Raw genomic sequence first — 22,407 nt, 5'->3', positions numbered from 1 at the left:
GGTATCTCATACACTGTGGGTCTGTGTGCAGGTGGTGTACACTGTGGGGGGTGGGTATGCAGGTGGTGTACACTGGGTGAGGGTGTGCACAGGAGGTGGACACTGGGGGTGGGTGTGCACAGGTGGTGTACACTGTGGGGGCGTGGGTACATAGGTGGTGTACACTGTGGGGGTGGGTGTGCACAGGTGGTGTACACTGTGGGGGTGGGTGTGCACAGGTGGTGTACACTGGGGGTGGGTGTGCACAGGTGGTGTACACTGTCGGGGTGTGGGCACACAGGTGGTGTACACTGTGGGGGTGGGTGTGCACAGGTGGTGTACACTGTGGGGGTGTGGGTACATAGGTGGTGTACACTGTGGGGGTGTGGGTACATAGGTGGTGTACACTGTGGGGGTGGGTGTGCACAGGTGGTGTACACTGTCGGGGTGTGGGTACACAGGTGGTGTACACTGTGGGGGTGGGTACACAGGTGGTGTACACTGGGGGTGGGTGTGCACAGGTGGTATACACTGTGGGGGTGTGGGTACATAGGTGGTGTACACTGTGGGGGTGGGTGTGCACAGGTGGTGTACACTGGGGGTGGGTGTGCACAGGTGGTGTACACTGGGGGTGGGTGTGCACAGGTGGTGTACACTGTCGGGGTGTGGGTACACAGGTGGTGTACACTGTCAGGGTGTGGGTACACAGGTGGTATACACTGGGGGTGTGGGTACATAGGTGGTGTACACTGTCGGGGGGTGGGTACACAGGTGGTGTACACTGTCAGGGTGTGGGTACACAGGTGGTATACACTGGGGGTGTGGGTACATAGGTGGTGTACACTGTGGGGGTGTGGGTACATAGGTGGTGTACACTGTGGGTGGGTGTGCACAGGTGGTGTACACTGTGGGGGTGTGGGTACATAGGTGGTGTACACTGTGGGGGTGGGTGTGCACAGGTGGTGTACACTGTGGGGGTGTGGGTACATAGGTGGTGTACACTGTGGGGGTGTGGGTACATAGGTGGTGTACACTGGGGTGGGTGTGCACAGGTGGTATACACTGGGGGTGGGTGTGCACAGGTGGTGTACACTGTGGGGGTGGGTGTGCACAGGTGGTATACACTGGGGGTGGGTGTGCACAGGTGGTGTACACTGTGGGGGTGGGTGTGCACAGGTGGTATACACTGGGGGTGGGTGTGCACAGGTGGTGTACACTGTGGGGGGTGGGTGTGCACAGGTGGTGTACACTGGGGGTGGGTGTGCACAGGTGGTGTACACTGTCGGGGGGTGGGTACACAGGTGGTGTACATAATTGCAGGCAGAAACTCTCAGGAGAGGCTGGAGCGACTCTGGTTGCCTTACCTGCTGCAGAGTCCCTGGGGTGGGGAGCGGGGAGGGCCCCTCCACTCCTCCACTGCCTGTGCCCCCTCCGGGTCATGAATCCTCAGGACCCTGACCGGCAGTCGAGCCTGAGGCCACTCAAGCAGCATTTTGGTGTCTGGTGGTTTCCCCAGCGACCTGGAACTGTGCACTAATGGTCTCAAAAACGCGGCTGTGTAGACTGTGCCCCCCACCCCATCAGACGCCCTGCCCTGGGGGTGCTCCACAGGTGGGGAGAAGGCCAGTGTTCCGAGGGCCGTCCCCGGCTCACCCAGGTGGGGTGCAGCGGTAGTGGGCAGACTGAAGTGCAGTACACAGCTGTTTCCCTGTCGCTTGGTTCCCAGTGCACCAGCACTGAGCGTGTAAAACCTTCAGAGGCAGGGTTATAGTGCAAGGCCGTGAGGCACTGGGGGTGCTGCCCAGGGAGGAAGGAATTAGTTCCGGTGGAATCCAGAGAGGGTCCTTGTGAGCAGGGCTGGCCCCGTCCTGCTCTCGCTCCTTGTGTGCCACGCCTCCTGTCCCTCTCCCGGCTCCCACCACAGTGCCTCTGTCACGAAAGCGTCACCAAGTCAGTGCGGCCGCCTGGCCTTGAACTTTAAACCTCCCAAACCCTGAGTTCCCCAAACCTTTCTTTACAAATTACTCAGCTGCAGGTGTTGTGTGTTAGCAAAGAAAACCCTAATGACACACAGGCTGCTGCAGCTGAGGGTCGGCCAGAGCTGCAGGCCCCAAGCCGTTTGCCCACCCACCCCTCCGCCTCATCACCGTGCACCTGTGCCCTGCTCCCAGTTAGCTCTGGGATGTTTTTCGTCTTCGCAGAGGACCGAATGTTTGACGCGGTGAACGCGAAGAGAAGAGATGCACACAGGACTGTCGCGTGTGTTATCCTCAGCAACTTTGTTGGGTTAGCACTGCAAACTCACAGCAGGTTCCAAGGTGCGCAGCCCCTGCCTCGGCGGGCCCACCTGCTGCAGGCGTTGGGGGACGGTCACCCGTGGCTTCCGGTGGCCTGCTGGAGTCGGGCCAGCCCCTCTGTGACTCAGAGGCCCTGCCTGTCCAGTCAGGGTCCTACACAATCTGCTGGGACCGCCAGCTACCCGTTTCCTGCCTCCCACTACAGGACAGATGTGGCCATAAAACCTCTACACACAGAATTTCACACCAAGCAAGCCGAACAGCAGTGACAGTGGCAATTCCTGTATTTGGCTTAAAGAAGCTGTGTTACTGAAGTTAACGCAGAAGTCTGGCCTCAGTCCACGGAGTAATTAAATACGTATCCTACGGGATCAGAGTCGTCTAGTATAAACGGAGAGAGCCCTGCGTATAGACAATCGTTCCTGTAGAGTTCGGCATCAGTGTTCCAATGCCTGTCCCCAAAGCGGTTTGTTTGAGGGCGAGCCTGGAGGCGGGGACCCCTGGGCTGCAGGTGTGGTCGTAGTCTCTGGTAGGCCCGAGGTCACAGGTGCTGCAGGGCTTCCTGTCCTTGCTCCGTGTAACCGTCGTCGCGCTGGGTGCTGGCCCACTGGCCGAAGGACTCGTGGACGGGCACGCTCCTCTGCGCGTTGGCCAGGCGCTTCTTATCTCGGGAGAAGAAGCTAAACCTTGGGGAGGCAGAGCAAGGACAGACGTGAGAGCTGAGCTTTGCTGGGCGCTCCACATTTGTTTGCAATGCCAGGGACACAGAGCAGCAAACAAGGAATCAGTTCAAGGTGTGAGAGGCCTCGGGGGTGTGGGTCAGAGTGACTCCAAGCGGCTCACAGCACCACGAAGGTCACACAGTGCGGGAACGCCGCGTGCGTGTGGGATGTGTGAGGCATCTCCCACCTCGGCCTCGGCCGGGGCGCCTTCCCGTGGCCAGCGGAAACGAGCCACCAAGGAACACGGGGTCTTTAACACGCCTGCGGATGCCAAGGAAAGCTCGCTCGGCGGCCACGTGGGGACAGGCCGACTCCGCTGTAAGCGGAGGAGGATTCCTCCCGTGGACCGCTGTGCGCTTAACGTCACCCAGAGGCCACAGACGTAACACAGCGCAGCCCAAGTTCATGCACATCACCGCCCAGGACGAGGCTCCTGTGGGCATTCAGGAAAAACGAGACAGCTGGAAAACAGATTAAGTCAACCACAGCACACACGGCTCTCCGATTAGGTGAACGCTGTGTGCTTCCACAAATGGATCTACTGCTGACGGCCTCGGCAATGTCTCCAGCCAGCGGCGGAGCAACAGCTAATGCAGAGCGAGACTGCTGACTGACCAGCACCTCCAAACGTGCAGGCAGAAGTTGAGCGAAATCTTGGGGCGGGGGCGGGGAGGGGGGGTCTGTTTAGAATGGTGCCGAGGGCCCTGGCTGGCGAACCTGACCTCAGCCCACTCGATCTCCCACAAGCTCGTGAAGCTGCCAGCTGCCCTCAAGGCCACCGGGCTTCTCTTGTCACCAAGTTCTTATCTCTGGCATTCGGGTTTCTGAACTTGGGCAAAGATAGAGCGGCAGTGTCATGTTCCCGGGGGAACAGGCAGGAGGGCGCAGGCATCCAAGCTTTAGAGAAAAGGCTTTCGGCTGCCTCTGTTCCCCCACGGCTGCTTACAGCGCCACTGCCGGGGGCTGTAGTTTCCACCACGTGTGGGTGGAGTCGCTCTCTGGCAGGATCCGTGACCGGTGTCCTTTCATCAGACGGCGAGGGCGAGCCACCGGGGCCGGACGAGAGGCTCCCTAGGGACTGAGGGCTGTTCTCATGCCAGCAGAGGAGGGTACTTCAAAAGGTTTGTGGAAAGTGGAATTAAAAGATGTTTATTGTGGTGCAAAAAAATCTGAAATCCATGCATACACAGTGGCTTCAAAAAGTTCACGGAGGGGGCTGCCACGGTGGCGCAGCGGGTGAAGCTGCTGCCTGTGACGCCAGTCCTGGCAGCTCCACTTCCCGTATGGCTCCCTGCCGTGTATGGCCTAGGAAGGCAGCAGAGGACAGCCCTGCACCCACGTGGGATACCTGGAAGAAGCTTCTGGCTCCTGGCTCCTGCCTGGCCCAGCCCTGGCTGTTGGCAGCCATTCGGGGAGCGACCCAGCAGGTGGAAGATCTGTCTCTCCCTCTCTCATTGTCGTTCTGCCTTTCAAATAAGTAAATAAATACATCTTAAAATAGTTTTCTTGCACCACAATAAGCTGACCTTTTAATTCCATTTGCCACGCACATTTTGAGGTACTTCTGGAGGTGACAGTGACTACAGTTTTCAACCCTGGTGACTCCTCAGCTCTTTCCACGGAGTAACTGGGGCAGGGAGCCAGCTGCAAACACGGCAGCACACGGCCGTCACGTCTCGCCCTGCTGCCTCAGCTGAGCGGGGCAGCCACGTCCGCTTCAGCGGGGACGGATCAGAACTTCATCCCACTCTGCTGCTCCCTGTTCACAGGACCAGGAGGTGACCGCGACGGCCTGGCCAAATGAAGCAGTTTAGAAAGCTGGGCGTGGACACACGGTGTTAGTGTCACGCGGGGGTCGCGGTGGGCATGGGCTACTGACCCGTCACTTAAAGGACCTTCTTTACTGGACCATGGACAAGGTGGTTTTAGAACAGAAACAGAAGAAACAGAAAGAATTATCGGTGACAGAGCCGAAAATTCCGAGGCTTCCCTTGTGCAGGTGTGTCTGCCACCACAGCTCCCACACCCGCCGCAGACGGGGACACGCAGGTGCCGGCCATGCAGCAGCCACGCCAGGGGCACAGCTCAAACGCAACCCAACACACACACAGTGCCTACAAGGGGGACAAGTCGTCGGGCAGGCTGCAGGGCGGGGTCATCTATTAACAGTCCAGCTGCTACCATGGGCATTATGGCTGTAAAGATCCTGCTTAGAGAGGTACGGGTAGACATGGGAGAGAAAAACGGGGATGTGTGAAACACTTGCCAAACGCCGCCCGAGACTGCGTCAGAGGTGTCCCCGCCTTAGCTTCACGGGCCACAGCCTCCCCCGGGCCCCAGCAGGCGACCCCATTCGGAAACAGGGTCCTTCCCCGATGGACATCCTAAATGACCGGTGTCCTTGTAACTGGGGACTCTGGGGGAAAGCCCCGTGCAGAAGGAGGCAGAGGCTGGGGTGGCACTTCCACAGGCCCAGGAACACCAGTGAGCGCGAGGCACGAGGCTGGGGCACTCCCGCTCCTGGGCCCCGGTAGTCATGGCGCCGCGGCCGTGTGGTCTCAGCCGGCGTCCACGGGCTCCGTTAGAGCTCCTGAGGACACTGAGTGACAGCTGCCAGGGCGCAGTTCAGCCTGGGCCGGGAAGGAAGGCGTCAGGTTGGGTTCTGGGGCTCGTGGTGACCCCCTTGTCAGGGGCCTGGCTGCCGGGAGGGAGCCTCGGTCTCTGTGCCACCGGGCATGGTCTCAGGGCAGTTTCCTCGCCCCTCTGGGTGAGTCAGGCCGGGCAGCGGCCATCGCAGGAGGGCTGGGGGTTCTCTGTCCGCATCCCCTCCAGTGCCCTTCCGAGTGGCAGAAGCCCCCGGGGGACGGAGAGGAGACAGTGCCAGGAACGGGCCCACCTGCAGAGGCCAGGCCCCAAGCCACACCACTCCACCCCCACCCCCACCGGGACCCAAACAGCTGCCCCTCAGGACACAGCCAATGAGGGGTCTGAACCCTGAACACGCCCCGCTTCACCTGGGGCCTGGCCGGGTGCCGGCGCCAGGGCTGTCCTGAGTGTCTGTGTGTCTGCATGAATGGACAGACAGCCCCCTCCCCACGCCACCCTGCGGGAGGACGGCTGGGTGATCCCCCTTCGCCGCTGATGTTTCTGGAAGGCTACAACCCAGCACAGCTCTAAGGATGCCACTCAGGCAGCGCGCGGGCGGCTGTGAGCAGACTGCTCCTGGGCCCAGGCGGGTGGCAGCAGGGTTGGGGAGGGGTGGTGTGGAGGAGGACGGGGACAGAAAGTGCTGCTGGCGGTGCAGACTGGGGGCACCGCCCACCCGGAGCCGCGCCCTCCCTCTGCCAGGCCAGTGCTGGGCTGCGGCTTTCCTGGCTGTCCCTCTGCCCACGGTGGCCTCCCACCTTCCCCTCACCCAGGGCCCCACTGCCCGGCCTCAGGGAAGCCACCACGCCAAGAGGGGGCGCTGGTGCCAGCGTGCACTGGGGACGAGGCTGAGGTCACTCGGGGCTCCCACGTGATGTCCCCGGGCGGCAGCTGCTCGGTCACACGCTATTCTTGGAGTGTCTCTGGGCTCGCTGTTTAGACTGGCAGCAGCAGCCTCCGGTGCCCTTGTCAAGTTCAGCCCAGAGACGGAGTCTGACGTCCGTGACTCAGGGTGTACCCGAGACAAGGGGCCGGGGAGCTGGCTCACAGCTGGGGACTGGGAAGGGGACGCAGCCAGAAGGCACGGGTTCAAGTCCTGATCTGGGGTCCTTCCAGCAGCGTGATCCAAGGGAAGTCAGTGGGCTGCTTTGGGCCTTGGCTTCCCCGTCTGAGAAATGGGGATAATCGTCCCAGTTCTAGGCTTCGGCAGGGTGGAAGACTGCTTAGTGCAAGTGCTCTCAGCTGGGGAAGCCCCTGCAAGCCCCCTTGGTGGCTGGGGAAGGAGGAGGTGGGGGAAAACCCTGCCAAGGGCACGAGGCTGGGCCAGGAAGCAGCTGTGAGCTACACTGACCACGTGAGTGACGCCCCCAGAGCCGGCCAGCGGGGTGCAGGGGGAGCACAGGAAGGAGGGGGCTAAGATCCGTCTGAGAACTGCCCTCCCCTGCCCCAGCCCCAGCCCAGCCCAGCCCCAGCCTAGCCCCATCCCTGCCCCAAGTTCCTCCCAGCCCCTGGGCTCCCGGGCCACAGCTCCTGGTCAGCAGCCGTGGTGCACAAAGACGGCCAGTGTCCTGCCTGTGCTGGTCAAAAGCCTTTTGTGCCAGTTTGCTCTGGAGGCCGGCGCTGCCACGGGCCTGGCACTGCAACGCTGGGTGAGAGGTGCTGGCCGCACTCCGGCTCTGACGTGTCTCTGTCTCGTGCACTCCCAGCCCCAGCTGCTGCCTCTGCCAGGCTCAGAGCCCCAGATCCTGCCGGGCAACCCGAGGCCAAGCTGAAGGGGAGAGGGGCTCTGGAAAGTTCCCTGAGCCCTTTAGGAGCAGTCTGGAAGAGAGAGGCGGACCCCAGAGTCTGTCTGTTCAGTGTGGGTAGAACTGGTGGGGAGATTTGCTGGCTAATTCTGATAACTTTCCTCTAGACAGCTGCAACCTAAGATTTGCAAAAGCCAACTCTTAATTACCTATTTAGAAAAAGGGGGGCTGGCGCACAGCATTTCAGAGTGAGAAAAGCCTCGCTTTGGAAGGCATCCTTAAATTACGTATGCCCGTGGGTGCTGGAGGCGCTGCCAGTGTTGGAGCTGAAGTGAAGACGCTGGGAAGGGCTGATTCTTAAAAGACCGGGGACGGACGGCTGAGGATGTAGGCGCACATCTCTCGGTCTCCCTGCACCCTCAGCCCAGGCAGCAACTGTCTGGGTTCAAACAGCTTCTGGCAGCTTCCCCAAGCACCCCACATGGATGCTGCTCATCCTCACAGGCGGGACCGGCTCGGGGCTCATGGTGGAAGCCAGGCCACCCTCTCTTGTAGGAGCTGACCAGGGACTGAGCACTGCACAGAATCCAGAACCAAGGCTTCCGGAGGCCACGCGAGCTTCTGTCTGGCTCTCTGACCTCCCACAGGGACCCAGCCCTCTCCCAGCTGTTGTCGGTCCACGTGACCTCGGTGGAGTTAAAGCTACTCTGGCCTCAGGGATGAGCGCGAGATACAGACCTGGACAATTGATTGACCTGGACCATTGGCCTGTGATTGGTTTAGGAGCAGTCACGTGACCCGGGCAGAGCCAATGAGACTTGAGTCTGACTCTTGGGAAGAGGGAATCTGAGTTGGAGTTTCAGACAGGAGAGAACAGAGGCCTGGGGGCAGGTGCTGCGGTGCCTCCCATGGAACACTGGCTTGGGTCCCTGCTACTCTGCCTCTTGTCCAGCTTCCCAGCGATGCGCTCGGGAGGCAGCAGGTGACAGCTCAAGTACTCAAGTCCCCGCCGCCCACATGGGAGTCCTGGATGGAGCTCCAGGCTTGGTTCAGCTTGGCCCACAGAGAGGAAAACCAAGGTGGGGGACAGAACCACGGCTTGGATTCAGCTAAGCCCAAAGCTGGGGCAACCTAGTTTTTGGCGGCTTAGCTAAAGTCTTCCTTCTCAAGCTACTTTGAGTTGGGATTCAAGGGAAGCCTCTTTGGTCCCATGCTTCACCTCTCGGCAATATGGATCTCATCCCAAGCTGGGACCACGCCCCTCCCGAGGCCAGCAGGGACCTACAGCCAAGCTGACAGGCCACCTGAAGCCGGCCAGAGGCCTGGAAGGGAGCCCGTGCTAACCGACATGGTCCAGGGCACCCTCAGCTTCATCCGGGCTGCGGGGCTCAGAACTGGAACGTGGCACCATCTCTGCCCGGATCACTAGCGGGGCTCACGGTCTAGCTGAGGGCCAGGGCAGGGTCACGGCTGTGTGTCCCCCATAGCAACTGGGGTCTGACTCTGCGTGTAGTATGCACCGAGTCAGCACAGAAATACACGGAGCGGGTGGACCTGGGGCCACTCCCGACCTCAGAGCTGGGGGCTGTGGCCCCACAGGTGCAGGCACCTCCCTATCCCCCAGGCTTGTTTACTGTCCTCAAACACACAGATCCGGCCCTCTCGCCCCCAACGCACCCTCAGTCAGCTCCTGAGCAGCAGCCACAGGTCCAAGCCGCTCTCCTTCCCAGCCCAGAGCCCCCCGGGGGGAAGCACTCAGGCGGGGGGGAGCCCAGAGTCGGGGCAGGCCCGATGTGTTCCCGGATGAAGCGCCTCTCAGCAGGATGTGGTCAGCGACAGGCCTGGCCCTGGGAGCAGGTGCCCGGGAGGACGCCCGGATGACAGCCGTGGGCAAAGCAGCCCCATGTGCGGGAAGCGTGTCACTTACAGCCGCTTGATCCCAGACTCCGGCTGGGGGGACAGCCTCGGGTGTGCGACGGGTGGAGGTTGGGGTATCCGATTCTCCTCTTCCATTTCTTCACTGGGAGGAATTGAGAGAGAGTCAAGAATTCCGGGAGAGCTGGAACATTCCAGAAGGGCACTGTCTGATGATCTGGGGCGGGGAGTTGGAATATAGGGCCCAAGAAGGGGGCCCGGGTGCCTCTGCCCCCAGGGTCTCTCAGCTGGGGGGAGTGGTCCCGCCTCGGAGGGAGGGGCAAGGTGCCCATATCCTTTTGGCCCAGGCCCCCTTTGGCCCACTCCTGTCCCTGGCACATCTGCCCCTCCTCCTGGCTTTTCCTTCAGCAGATATTTCTTGTGCACCTACTATGTGCTGAGCTCCGCCGTAAGTGCTGGGAACTTAGCCATGAACAAGAGAGTCGGCTCCCCAGCTGCTTACTGCCTGCCACGCAGCAGACGACAAAACAAGCGCCTCGGTGAGCATGCGGGATAGATCTGGCCAGGTGACAGATGGAACTGGGACAGGGAGTTCTCCTGGATGGGGGCGCGGGAGGGGACCTGTGAGCCACGGGGAGCGCTGGGGGCAGCAAGTGCAGAGGCCCTGGGGTGGGACAAGCTTGGTGAGTGTGAGCGCGCCCGGGATGAGACGGCCCACTCAGGTGCACCCAAAACGGGCTGCTTGTAGTCGCCGCTTAGCCCCCCAGCTAAGTCTCTGCCTGACCTCAGGCTGCTGCTCCAGACCTTGCAGGGCGGGGGGTGGGGTAGGGGTGGACGGGGTGGGTGGGGTAGGGGTGGGCAGGGATCCTCATTCTCGCAGCTGCAGAGTCCTGGAGGCCCTGAGAGCTCGCAGGGGAGGGCACCCAGGAACTGCGTGGCTTCCAGGAGGGGCCGCCCAGGCGCTCCCAGGGAGCCTCACCTCTTGTAGTAGGCCAGCTCCTCCTGCAGCAAGAACACCTTGGACTTGAGCTCATTCCTCTCGTGCAGCACGTCCCGCAGCTCCTGCAGCGTGAACCGGGGGCGGTTGGGGTCCTTGAGATCCATGGCTGCCTTCTCCGCGTCGGAGACACACTCCTCTCCGCCCAGCTCCGCCTGCAGGAGGCACAGATGCTGCTGCTGAGTGGCCCGGTCAGCCCGGCCCCCACATGCTTCCCGGGGGCGAGCAGCTCGCCCAGGGCGCTATTTTCAGCACTCGTGGGGGCCTCTGTGCAGCTTCCCCGGGGAGGGAAGCCGCGGCCACCTGCTCTCCTCGTCCGCCTGTATCAGCAGCCAGACCCACATCCCACACAGCCCCACCTGACTCAGGGTTTATCCCAAGCTGGAAAAGCTGTCCCAGGAACAGAAACTGTGCGCCTCCGGTGCTGCCGGCCTCGTTAATCTGCTGCCTGGCGTCTGCAGGCTCTCCAGGGCCACGGCTAACCTGGCCACGGCGGGCGGGACCACAGTCTGCCCACCCTGGCTTCTGCAGGCTCTCCAGGGCCACGGCTAACCTGGCCACGGCGGGCGGGACCACAGTCTGCCCACCCTGGCTTCTGCAGGCTCTCCAGGGCCACGGCTAACCTGGCCACGGCGGGTGGGAACCACAGTCTGCCCACCCTGGCGTCTGCAGGCTAACCTGGCCACAGCGGGCGGGACCACAGTCTGCCCACCCTGGCTTCTGCAGGCTCTCCAGGGCCACGGCTAACCTGGCCACGGCGGGCGGGACCAGTCTGCCCACCCTGGCGTCTGCAGGCTCTCCAGGGCCACGGCTAACCTGGCCACGGCAGGCGGGACCTCAGTCTGCCCACCCTGACTTCTCCACCCGAAGCCACACCTGCGTTCTCCCAGCCATCACCCCTGTCTGGCCAAGCCTCTTCCTCCCCAGGGGCTCTGAGCATGGTGCCTGGGGGTTCAGGGTGGCACTCTCAGCCATTTCTCCTCCTCGTCAGTTACACAGCCACACAAAGTCACCAACCCAGTCAGACGCAGAGCCCGCCTCCCACCTTCTCCCGACACAAGGAAGCCTTTTTAAAAAACTGTAGTGATTGGCCGGCGCCGCGGCTCACTAGGCTAATCCTCCGCCTGCGGTGCGGGCCGGGTTCTAGTCCCGGTTGCCCCTCTTCCAGTCCAGCTCTCTGCTGTGGCCCGGGAAGGCAGTGGAGGATGGCCCAGGTCCTTGGGCCCTGCACCCACATGGGAGACCAGGAGGAAGAACCCGGCTCTTGGCTGCAGATCATAGCGGCCATTTGGGGGGTGAACCAATGGAAGGAAGACCTTTCTCTCTGTCTCTCTCTCTCTCTCACTGTCTAACTCTGCCTGTCAAAAAAATAAAACTGTAGTGACACAAGAATTACCACAGCACAGAGTTCAGTGGCACTCAGAGGCACATTCCACAGCGCTGGGCAAACACTGCCTCTGTGCTTCTGGGAGAGCCGCACCTCCCCAAAGGGAGACCCCGCCCCCAGCAGGCTGGCACTCTCCAGCCCCCGCCCCTCTCCCCCCAACCTCCCCTTGGTCTCTGGGTTTGCATACTCTGGACATTTCCCGACCATGGAATTTAGCGTCTGGCTTCCTTGTCGCACACATCAAGGCCGCATTCCTCTCATGGTAACGCCCACTGTGCGCCTGGGCCACGCTTGCCACGCTTAGGTGGTGGCCCCCTTCTTCAGTGGATGGCCACCTGTGTCTTCCCGGCTTGTGGCTGTCAGGAGCGACGTTGTGAACCTGCATGTGCCGGTACTGGAGTGCCTCCCAGTCCTCTTAGATGCCCGGGAGGGAGCTACTGAGTTAGGGGCAGATTTGTGGAACTTTTTGCAAAAAAACAGTTTTCTTCTTATTTATTTGAGAGACATAGTTCCCAGGGGGCTGTTCACTGCCCAAGCCTACAGGTGCCTGTAATCCCGAGGTAGTGTAGTGTCCCTGACACCCGTGAGCCACCGACTCACGCCAAGAAGAGTGGACAGAGGCCGGACAACAGTGGAAAGCTCTGGAATAGGGGAAGTGGGAGGCAAGCGATACTCTGCACCCCTCCCACCCCTACCCCAGAAAACCAGAACCACAGCAGTTCCCAAGGAGAAGGGGACTCCAGCCTGGATGGTGACGCAAGGCCTCAGAGCCAGGGAGAGCTGGGACAAGCTGTTCCCGGTACAGGACACTTGAAGCCCATGGGGCAGATCAGGTGACAAAGCAGCCCGGCAGGCCGGGGAGGGAGGGCAGGTCTGGTCACGCCCAGCCATGGAGCAGCGGGCAGCAGGGGCAGTGCCTCGGCACAGCAAGAAGCCGGAGCCTGGCACACATCTGTCATCCCCTGGACCACCTGGCCGTGGTACCAGGCCACTTCCCGCTGCGGGCAGGGGAGGAGCTGCTGGAGGATGAAACTTGCTAGGAATTCTGGGAGTCTGCGCTGCTGTGTCTCCAGGGCATGTCCGCTGGGTCCAGCCCCGGGACTGCTCCTGGGACCACCTGACAGCCACATCTCTGTATCCTCCACACAGGACCACGTTTAACAAGTGACTGGTATACAGCAAGCACTCAATAGCGCCAGCTGCCCACGCTGCCCATGAAGCAAGGCTGGACGTGGATGTCCAACAGCCACCCAGCGTCTGCTGGTCATTAACTTGGAGCCTTGCTCAGTACCGGATCAGCAGCACCCAGTAGGGGCTGGGGAAGACCTGCACCACCAGCAGCTCACAGACCGGAGGCTCGGGGCGCAGGGAGCCCAAGCTGAGCGCGGAGAACCGGGGATGTCAGAGCTGCGGGGGCGGGCCCTGGGCGCGGGGTCTGCACAGACGGGCAGGAGTTGCACACACAAGAGGCTGCAAATTGGGCACCCTGAGGCCAGCCCGGGGCCCCCACGGCAGTCACGCGATGCAAACTCTGCTGCACCGGTTGCCAAGGAGACTTCACAGTGCAGGCTGGGGCTGGGGTTGCTTCTGGGGAAAGCATCAGAGGGGGCAGGCGTGTGGCCTCCTGCAGGTGAGCCTGGATCTCTGGCGCTTGCTGGCTCCTGCCAGCGCCCACCCTGACAGGCGCCGTGAAGGCTCAGGTGACCGGGGCCCCGCCACCCCCGTGGGACGCCTGAACTGAGTTTCTGACTCCCGACGTCGGCTTGACCCAGCCCCAGCCACCGTGGGCCCTTGGGAAGTACACGAGGGGCTGAGAGCTCTGTCTCACTAATAAACAAATGAAAACAAATTTTTAATTAACTATTTTTCGTTTACCACTCCAACCACATCCTCCTCTCGCTCTCTCCCCAAGGAAGAGAAGAACGGTCATCAGTGGCAAACGGCAGTGCCAGCGAGGTGACCGCGAGAGCAGCTTCCCTGCTGGGGATGACAGGCGCCGCACCTCGTGGTTTCTGGCACGCGACACGTTCAGGGGAAAAAACGCGGGACGCTTCACGAATCGCCTGTCACCCTCGTTCCTCGTCTCTGCATCGTTCGACTTGATGTGTGCCGCCGAAGCAGTCGCACGAAGACGACTGGTAAAGCAGCAGGGCCGGCACTGTTAAGCCGCTGCTTGGGATGCCCACATCATACCCGGGTGCCTGGGTTCAGCGTCTGTCTCCGCTTCCAATCCAGCTTCCGGCTGGTGCGCACCCCGAGAGGCAGCAGCGATGGATCCCCGCCACCCACACGGGAAAGCCACGTGGAGTTCCGGGACCCTGGTTTCAGCCTGGCGCGGTCCTGGCTGCTGTTGCAGGCATCGGGGAAGTGAACCAATGCATGGAAGCTCACGCGCTCTCGCTCGCTCTCCCTCTCCCTCTCCCTCTCTGCCTTTGAAATAGAAATAAATAAGGAAGGGAGGGAGGGACAGACGGACACTGAGTGGCAGTTGCTTTTTTTTTTAAGATTTATATTTTACTTGAGAGGCAGAGTTAGGAGGAGGAGAGACAGAGAGGTCTCCTATCCGCTGTTTCACTTCCCAAATGACCACTGGGCTGATTGGAAGCCAGGAGCCAGGAGCTTCTGGGTCTCCCACACTTGGGCCATCTTCCACTGCTTTCCCAGGCCATCAGCAGGGAGCTGGACAGAAAGTGGAGCAGCCGGGACTCGAACCGGCGCCCACATGGGATGCGGGCGCTGCAGGGGGAGGCTCAGCTCACTCTGCTCAATCTGCCAGCCCCGCCTGCCTTTCTTTATGCGTGTCCTTCTGGCCCCGCCCTCAGACTCCATGGTGGCCCCAGCCCCTCTGGCCACAGACAGCTAGGTCCTGCTGCTCACCAGTGGGTGAGGGACTTGCTTCCTTGTGTCCCTGGCAGGGGACATGTCCCTGGCATGACAGAAGACCCCACGGCCTGGGGCAGGGCAAAGGCCTTCCAAGGAACCGGCCAATTCCAGCTCCCTGGGGGCCGAGGGCAGGCCCCCCGCTCCTCCCAGGGGCAGTTCCAGGCCCTGCGTGCACACAGGGGATTCCTAAAAGTGCAGGCCTCTGAGGCTGTGGCAACCCCTGCCTACCCCCAAAGGCTTCCTCAGAGCCCAGGTTCTTTCTCTCGGGCAGGGATGGCCTTCTGGGGGAAGCGGGGATCCGATCCCCTTGCAGCTGGGGTTCCCCGTGCAGTGTGCAGCTCTGCTTCGGGGACCACCGCTCCCCGCCCCACAAGTACACGGACGAGAGCAGCCTGCAGCTCCAGCTTCTCCCCAGGCCTCGGGGCAGTGACGGTGGTGCCACGGGCAGCCCAGGACCGCACTGGCCAGACCCAGAGGACGCAAAGGCTCCTCCTTCGATGACCAGCGGCTTGTACGGCAGCGGCCGGAGGCAGTGGCTCTTCTTGGCTTACTCCCCGAGGGACCATGGGCCAGGGAGGTTATCTGGGACACGCCAGGTCCATCCGCAGGTGTGCACTCATCCCTGGGGGCACTCTGGGCACGGCTCGAGGGAGCTGCCCTGCCCAGGGAGGCCCAAGAGACCGGTAACAGGCAGTGAGGCCTGGCTGCCCGGGAGTGGGCCGCGCTGCCCCAGAGCCAAAGCACCTGTTCTCCCACTCCTCGCACATACTTCCTTTTCTAAAAAAAGGACAGAGAGAAAGGTCTTCCTTCCGTTGGTTCACCCCCCAAACGGCCACTACAGCTGGCACGCTGCGCCGATCCGAAGCCAGGAGCCAGGCGCTTCCTGCTGGTCTCCCATCGGGTGCAGGGCCCAAGGACTTGGGCCATCCTCCACTGCCTTCCTGGGCCACAGCAGAGAGCTGGCCTGGAAGAGGAGCAACCAGGATAGAATCTGGCGCCCAAACCGGGACTAGAACCCAGGGTGCCGGTGCCGCAGGCGGAGGATTAGCCTAGTGAGCCACGTTGCTGGCCCTTTTCTAAATTTCTTTTTAAGATTAGTTTTTTACTTTTTTGAACAGGAGAGAGACAGAGGCAGGTAGAGAGATGGCTTCCATCTGCTGATACGCTCCCCAAATGCCCACAACAGCCAGGGCTGGGCCAGGAGCCAGGAGCCAGGAGCCAGGACCTCCGTCTGGGTCTCCCTCGCGGGTGGAAGGGGCCCAAGTGCCGGAGGCACCACATGCTGCCTCCTCTCGGGGTGCACATCAGCCGGGAGCTGGATTGAAAGGGGAGCCGGAACTCGAACCCAGGCCCTCCAATGCAGGATGCAGGTGTCCCACGCGGCCTCCTAACCATGCCCTTTGGAGCGGTCACCAGGGCAGCGATGGGGATGACCGTCTGTGCTCTGGGTGGCTCGCTACCTCTGCCCAGCAGGCATAAACTGGCCTAGATCTGACCTGCCGTCCACTTTAACCAGAATGTACTAGGCCAGCAGAGCCCGGGGGGGCGGAGAAACCCAAGGGGCAGCTGTTAACAGCCGGGCTTGCGGGTCTGTGGAAGGCAGGTGGACCTTCGGCTGTGACATGAGGAGTGGGAACTGGAAGGCGCACGGGCGCTGGAAGCTGGGCGTCCAGGACAAGGCCTCCAGGGAGAAGCCAGAGCCACGGACGGCAGTGCCTGCTGGTGAGCAGGGGCTGCTGCCTCTTAGGGACAGCAGCGGTGACCGCGCAGCACCGGGAAGCACTAAACACGACCGAGCCCTCGAGCTTCGAGCGGCAGAGCTGCACGGCGCCCTCGGGGAGGGCTCTGCGGCCGCGGCGTTGGGGACGGGACGCAGCTCAGGCAGGACTGGACCTGCACTCCTGTTATGATGTGCAGGCGCCCAGAACGCCCGCTGCGCCATCGTGCCTGCCCCGAGACAGCAGTGAAGGGAGGGGACTCCCCTCCAGCTCCGGGCTCCCAGCTCCCACCACGGCTGCCTGCTCTCCAGGCCGGCTCTGCGGCTGCCTGGCTGGATGGCCTGCCGGCGTTCTGCAGGAAACCCTGGGCACCCCACAAGCTGCACCTGCTGGCCGGCCCGGCCCCTGCCCTGCCATTCACCGCACCCTCTCCCAGCACACACGCCGGTCAGACGAGGCACCTCTCGGGCCACTAGAGAGGCGGACGGGCCTGGGCCACGGGACAGCACAGCTGCAGCCCCTGTGTGGATAACGACGAGGCAAACTCCACACAGCCCGAGAGATGGACAGGGCAGCCCGTCCTGGGCATGGGACCAGAGCGGCTCAGCAGGTTCCTCATCACCACCACCTGACTCTCCTCCCCCACCCCTACCCCTCGACTGCCAGAAAGGGAAGCTGGCCCCCCTCCCCGCAGCCACGCCCAGGGGCACCGCTGCAGAAGTGGAGAGCCGGCTGGGGTCAGGTCCATGGGCCCCGCCTGGCCAGGGAGACAGGCCTGAGTGTGCCCGCCCCCCACATCCCACGGCCATGCGTCTGGGCCAGCTCCCCCCACTGCCCTGATTCCCCACTCGCCGGCTCACGCCTGCACACCCCTCCTGCTCTGAGCCCTGCAGGTGGCACTCTTGGCTCCAGATCGCCAGTGCTGCAGACCACAGCTACTGCCCAGCCCCCGCCCCTGCCTGCCCCTGGGGCTAAGTCACCGCAGCTTGCCGCTGGAGGAAGACCCTGCCCCCACTCTCAGTCTACCTGGCCCGGCACTTACGCTATACCAGTGGCCACAGTGACTGGCTGGTTGGCAAATGAGGAGAGGACTCCCCGAGGCTGTCACTGGGAGTCTCAGGAAAGGGGCGAGGTCCTTCTCCTGGGACTGCTACGCCGGCTGAGCACCAGGGTCCAGGCTGCGGTGGGAGCCTGCCGGAGAGTGGCCCCAGCGCCGAGAGCATCACCTGGCACCCGGAACCCGCCGAACCTGCAGCTGTTCCCAACTCAAAGCTTCTGGCCAATCAATCCCCTTCCCCCCGGCTCAACCACTAAAGCAGGCCCCGAGCCTTCTACAGACCTCTGCCCCTCCCTTCTCTTGTACCCCACACCCTCAGGACACTCAGCGCTGGGCCGTGAGCCCACCTGCCCACGAGCACACCTGTCCTCCAGCCCAGGTGACTAGCGCAGCGCCCGCGGGCCTGAGACAGTCAGTGAAAACCTGTTGGAGGGAGAGCGCGCGCCGGCGCTGTGCTCCGATTCGGCGCACCTGTCGGCCACCTGCTCCCTGTCCGGATCTCAGCTTCATACCACAGCCCTGCCACAAAGCCCCACACCACAGGGCCGCTGTGCGGGTGGAGACACCCAGGGTGCCGCCTCCACTCATGCTAGATGTCTGCTCAGAAGCCAGGGGACGCCCCACCCCTGGGGGCCACCTCTCCCCTGGGGGCCGGTGCCTGCTGGTCCACGTCTGAGCCTTCGTTCTTCAGAAGGGCGGTTCTGGGAGGGGTTCTGCCTGCCCCCTTGGCATTCCCGGCGGCACTGGGCTCCTGGAACCCAAGCAGCAGCCTCGGTGACACCCCTCCCCCAATTCACCTTCCCTCCTTGCCCATCTCTGCCCTGACTTCCGGGACCACCCCCCAAATTCACCTGCCTGGAGCTCTGCTGTGCGCGCTCAGCACAGTGCACTCTCTCCCCAGCCCCCAGCTGCTCTGGCGAAGCGAGGCTGCCGGTGCCCAGGCTGTCGCCCACACTGGACCGTGAGCTCCCTGAACCCTCACAGCACCCAGCACACTGCTCTCAGAGGGAAAACCAAATCCTCTCCTCCACGTGGCCTGTGGGACCAACCCCTGCCCGCCTCCCTGACCTCCCCCAGACCCTCTCCCTCCCCGTCACTCTGCACTGCAGTTTCTCCACCACAGGGCCTTTGCACACCCATCCCCTGCCTGGAACTCACTCCCTACTTCGTTCTCACACGTTTCTCCGTCTGGGAAAGGCCCCGGACTGTGCTGGTGGCAACAGGTCACAACAGGTGACAACAGGTGACACTGGCTCCCAGTGACCCAGCTCGTTCAACTCCTGGAACGACTCTGGGGTCAGACAAGGGGACACGCACAGAGGGTCGCAGGGGTGGCCAGCAGTGCTCCTGGCCCCGACCCTGGGGGCCTCTTGCCCCTGTGCCTCTCCTTCCCTGTGAATTTCTTCTCTTAAAAATTCGGGCCGGCACCGCGGCTCACTAGGCTAATCCTCCGCCTTGCGGCGCCAGCACACGGGGTTCTAGTCCCGGTCGGGGCACCGATCCTGTCCCGGTTGCCCCTCTTCCAGGCCAGCTCTCTGCTGTGGCCCGGGAGTGCAGTGGAGGATGGCCCAAGTGCTTGGGCCCTGCACCCCATGGGAGACCAGGAGAAGCACCTGGCTCCTGCCATTGGATCAGCGCGGTGTGCCGGCCACAGCGCGCCAACCGCGGCGGCCATTGGAGGGTGAACCAACGGCAAAAGGAAGACCTTTCTCTCTTTCTCTCTCTCACTGTCCACTCTGCCTGTCCAAAAAAAAAAAAAAAATTCAGGATATAATTCAGATACCAAAAAATCGCCCCTTTCCAGTATAAAGTCCCGGGGGCCTCAGCGCGTTCAGAGCCGTGCAGCCATCGCCACTGTCCAAGTCCAGGGCATTGCTGTCACACCGAGCAGCCGCGGCCCATGCTCCCACCTCCCCAGCCCCAGCCACCCGAGGTGCCGCGTGGACGCTGCACACATGGCCTCGCCCAGCACGCAGCCTCCTGGGGAGGGCTTGGTTCTCAGGGGCTTCCTTCCTGGCACGCCCTCCCCCTGCCGTGGGGACAGCCCCCCGCCGTGGGGACAGCCCCCACCCGGGGTCACCGCTCATCAGCTGACGACACACGGTGCTCCCACCTCTGGGCACCTGTGTCCGGGTGGCGAGGTGGACACTGTGCCCAGGTCCCTGCTGGGGCACAGAGCATCGCATGACGACCAACACATCGGGACCCATACCAAACCCCAGCACCACGTGGACAGGGCCCAGTCTGGGCTGGCCAACATGGGCAGCAGCCGTTCGAAGGGGGGAACAGACGGCAGTGACCGGTCCCCAGCCCTGGTTCCAGACCCGGCCCTGCGTCTGCCCACCCTGCCGTGTGTCCTCAGGCCAGCGGCTTGCTCTCCGGGCCTCCCATTTTCTAAAGTACAACGGGGAGACCCTGGGACCACTCACTGCTCAGCCTCGCCCGCCCCCGCCACCTCCGCACCCCACGCCCACTCACCTTGGGCTCCGCCCCCGCCCAGCGCCCGCCCTGCACCCTGTGCCCCGCGCCCCGCGCCCGCTCACCTGGGGCTAAGCTCGCCCTGCACCCTGTGCCCCGCGCCCCATGCCCGCTCACCTGGGGCTCCGCCCCCGCCCAGCGCCCGCCCATCCGCTCACCTCGGGCTCCTCCCCGGCCCACTCCCCGCACCCTGTGCCCCGCCCATCCGCTCACCTCGGGCTCCTCCCCCGGCCCACTCCCGGCACCCTGTGCCCCGCGCCCTGTGCCCCGCGCCCGCCCATCCGCTCACCTCGGGCTCCTCCCCCGGCCCACTCCCCGCACCCTGTGCCCCGCGCCCCCTACCTCGGGCTCCTCCCCCGGCCCACTCCCCGCACCCTGTGCCCCGCGCCCTGTGCCCCGCGCCCGCTCACCTCGGGCTCCTCCTCCGCGTCCGGGCTGAGCTCGCCCCGCAGCCTCTCCCGCAGCTTGCCCAGCTCCGCGCGCAGGCTGCCCATCTCCTGCTCCTTGGTCTGCAGGTCGGCCTCCAGCTCCACCTTCTGCTCGATCAGGGCCTTGCCCTGCGCCTCCACCACCGTGACGCGGTGCCGGAGGTCGTGGTTGATCTTCATCAGCCGAGTCTGCTGCTGCTGAAGCTGTCAGGGGAGACCACGGGCGGCGGCTCAGGCTGGGCCCTGCCATCCGCGTGGCGCACACCCTTCTCTGAATCTGTTCATCTTACAACTCCGGGGACACCAGAGATGGGCAACTGTGTGTTTCCCAGGATAAACTTAGGGCAGGTGGGAGGTCGGCGTCATAGAATTAATCCACCATGACCGAGGAGAGAGCGTGAAGTCTTTCTCTGACTCCGGCAGATACGCGTGGATTCCTGGAGCAGCCCTGGAGCAGCCCGGACCGCGCTCAATCTGCCGGCAGAGGGCGGCTGAGGTGGCCTGGGGGCCACAGCTCAAGCTGACCGGGCCTTGGGGCCTCCCCAGGGTGTGGACGGAGCTGGGTCACCCGGGGCCACTCGGCACTGCCACGCCCTCCCAGCAGGGATGTGGCCCACGGAGATGTGGGACTTGGAGAAGGCGAGGAGGAAGCAGGGGTGGGGGGCAGAGGGCCCGCCCCAGTGGTCCCTCCCGGCCGGGAGGGCGGACACAGCCCAGGCGCCACTCACAGCCTCCACGTCCTCGTTTTTCAGGCCCAGCTCCCTGTCCTTGGCGCGGATCTCGTCCCGCTGCTTGTCCACCACCTCCTTCAGCTTCTTCATCACCTGCCGCTCCCGCTCCGACATGCCTGGGTGGGGGGGACAGCGGCGGCGGCTGCACCTCCTCCCCTGCGCCCCCCTGGGGGCCGCCTCCCCTCGCCTGCCCAGCACCGCCAGCGCCCGCAGAGTCCCCTCCTCACCGAGGCGCTGACACCCCCGAGTAGCCCTCCCTCCCTCCACTCCCCCACCCAGCCGGCTTGGCTTCTCCCTCTGCCCACTCCCCTACCCACCATTCACTCCTCCTCAGCACTGCGGTCGTATCTGAGAGGCAGAGACACAGACAGACAGACGGACGGAGCGCCCATCTGCCACTTCACCCCCCAAATGCCCACAACAGCCAGGGCTGGGCCAGGCCAAAGCCAGGAGCCAGGCACTCCCTCGGGGTCTCCCGCGTCAGTGGCAGGGACCCAAGTACTTGGCCGATCACCTGCTGCTCTTCAGGGTCTCAGCGGAGTCAGCAGCCAGAGCTAGGATTCGACCCCTTCCTCTGGACCACTGGGCCAAACACCCGCCCCGGCCGCAGGTTTGAGTTGTTAGGGAGCTCCTGTATCCTTACACATGACGAAAGAGGACTGCTCAGTGACACCCGGCTCAGCCTCTGTGGCTCAAACGCCGGCTCCTGTTTATTGGGCGTGCGGCTGTGGACTGGCCTCTCTGTGCCTCAGTGTCCACATCTATAAAATGGGTGACAACAGCCCACTGAGAAAGCAATGCCTAGGACACAGTAGGCGCTCACGGGGCCACGTGGTGGGCTCCTCGTGCCTGCCTCGGCCCCCTCGCTGGGAGGCAGAGCACGGAAACCCCCCAGGACCCTGGGGATGCTGGAGGCTGCCCTGGAAAACGGCTTCACCTCACGGCCGACGCCTTCGCCAATGACAGGCTGCAAATATGACAGGCGACCCCAAGACTGTGCCACTGGTGATGCCGCAGCTGGCTCCGTCTGCGCCGTCGCCAGCAAGGCCCTTCTCAGAACACAGCAGTGGGGAAGCGGCCCGGGCCAGCACCGACTGGAGCGGGCACACGCACAACGCGCCCGCGCTTGCATCCTGGCCAAGTCCCCGGCAGGGCGGTTGGCAAAAAACCCAGAGGGGCCGACGCCAGGGTGCAGCGGGAGAAGCCTCTGTTCGTGAGCCAGCACTCCACATCAGAGCACAGGTTCAAGTCCCGGCTGCTCCACTTCCGATACAGCTCCCTGCTAATGCCTCCAGGAAAGCAGCGGAAGGCGGCCCAAGGGCTTGGGTCCCTGCACCCATGTGGGAGACCACGGTGGAGTTCCTGGCTCCTGGCTTTGGCCTGGCCCAGCACCGGCTGTTTTGGCCATTTGGGGGTGTGGATAGGTAGACGGGAGTTCTGTCTGTTTCTCTGCCTTTCCCTCTC

At 63.1% G+C, this 22,407-nt stretch overlaps 1 protein-coding gene across 3 annotated transcripts in view; it reads right to left on the bottom strand.

Moving 5' to 3' along the window:
• Nucleotides 1–2,241: 2,241 nt before the first annotated feature.
• The window catches only part of RILPL1 (Rab interacting lysosomal protein like 1), a 34,964-nt gene continuing 14,798 nt past the window's right edge, over nucleotides 2,242–22,407 (bottom strand). The window contains exons 3-8 of one of the 3 annotated variants that reach the window (XM_062181912.1): nucleotides 20,941–21,059; nucleotides 20,195–20,416; nucleotides 10,244–10,416; nucleotides 9,317–9,409; nucleotides 4,878–4,901; nucleotides 2,242–2,962 (exon numbers count right to left, since the gene is read on the bottom strand). In XM_062181912.1, the coding sequence (XP_062037896.1) occupies nucleotides 2,818–2,962; nucleotides 4,878–4,901; nucleotides 9,317–9,409; nucleotides 10,244–10,416; nucleotides 20,195–20,416; nucleotides 20,941–21,059 (776 nt within the window). In that variant the 3' untranslated portion in view covers nucleotides 2,242–2,817. Of the gene's footprint in view, nucleotides 2,963–4,877; nucleotides 4,902–5,116; nucleotides 5,205–9,316; nucleotides 9,410–10,243; nucleotides 10,417–20,194; nucleotides 20,417–20,940; nucleotides 21,060–22,407 lie in introns of all 3 variants that reach the window. The other 2 variants (XM_062181914.1, XM_062181913.1) reach the window with 2 other exon arrangements.

This window comes from Lepus europaeus, chromosome 23, assembly GCF_033115175.1.
Source record: "Lepus europaeus isolate LE1 chromosome 23, mLepTim1.pri, whole genome shotgun sequence".
NCBI lineage: Eukaryota > Metazoa > Chordata > Mammalia > Lagomorpha > Leporidae > Lepus > Lepus europaeus.
This window is presented reverse-complemented; position numbering and strand designations above follow the sequence as displayed.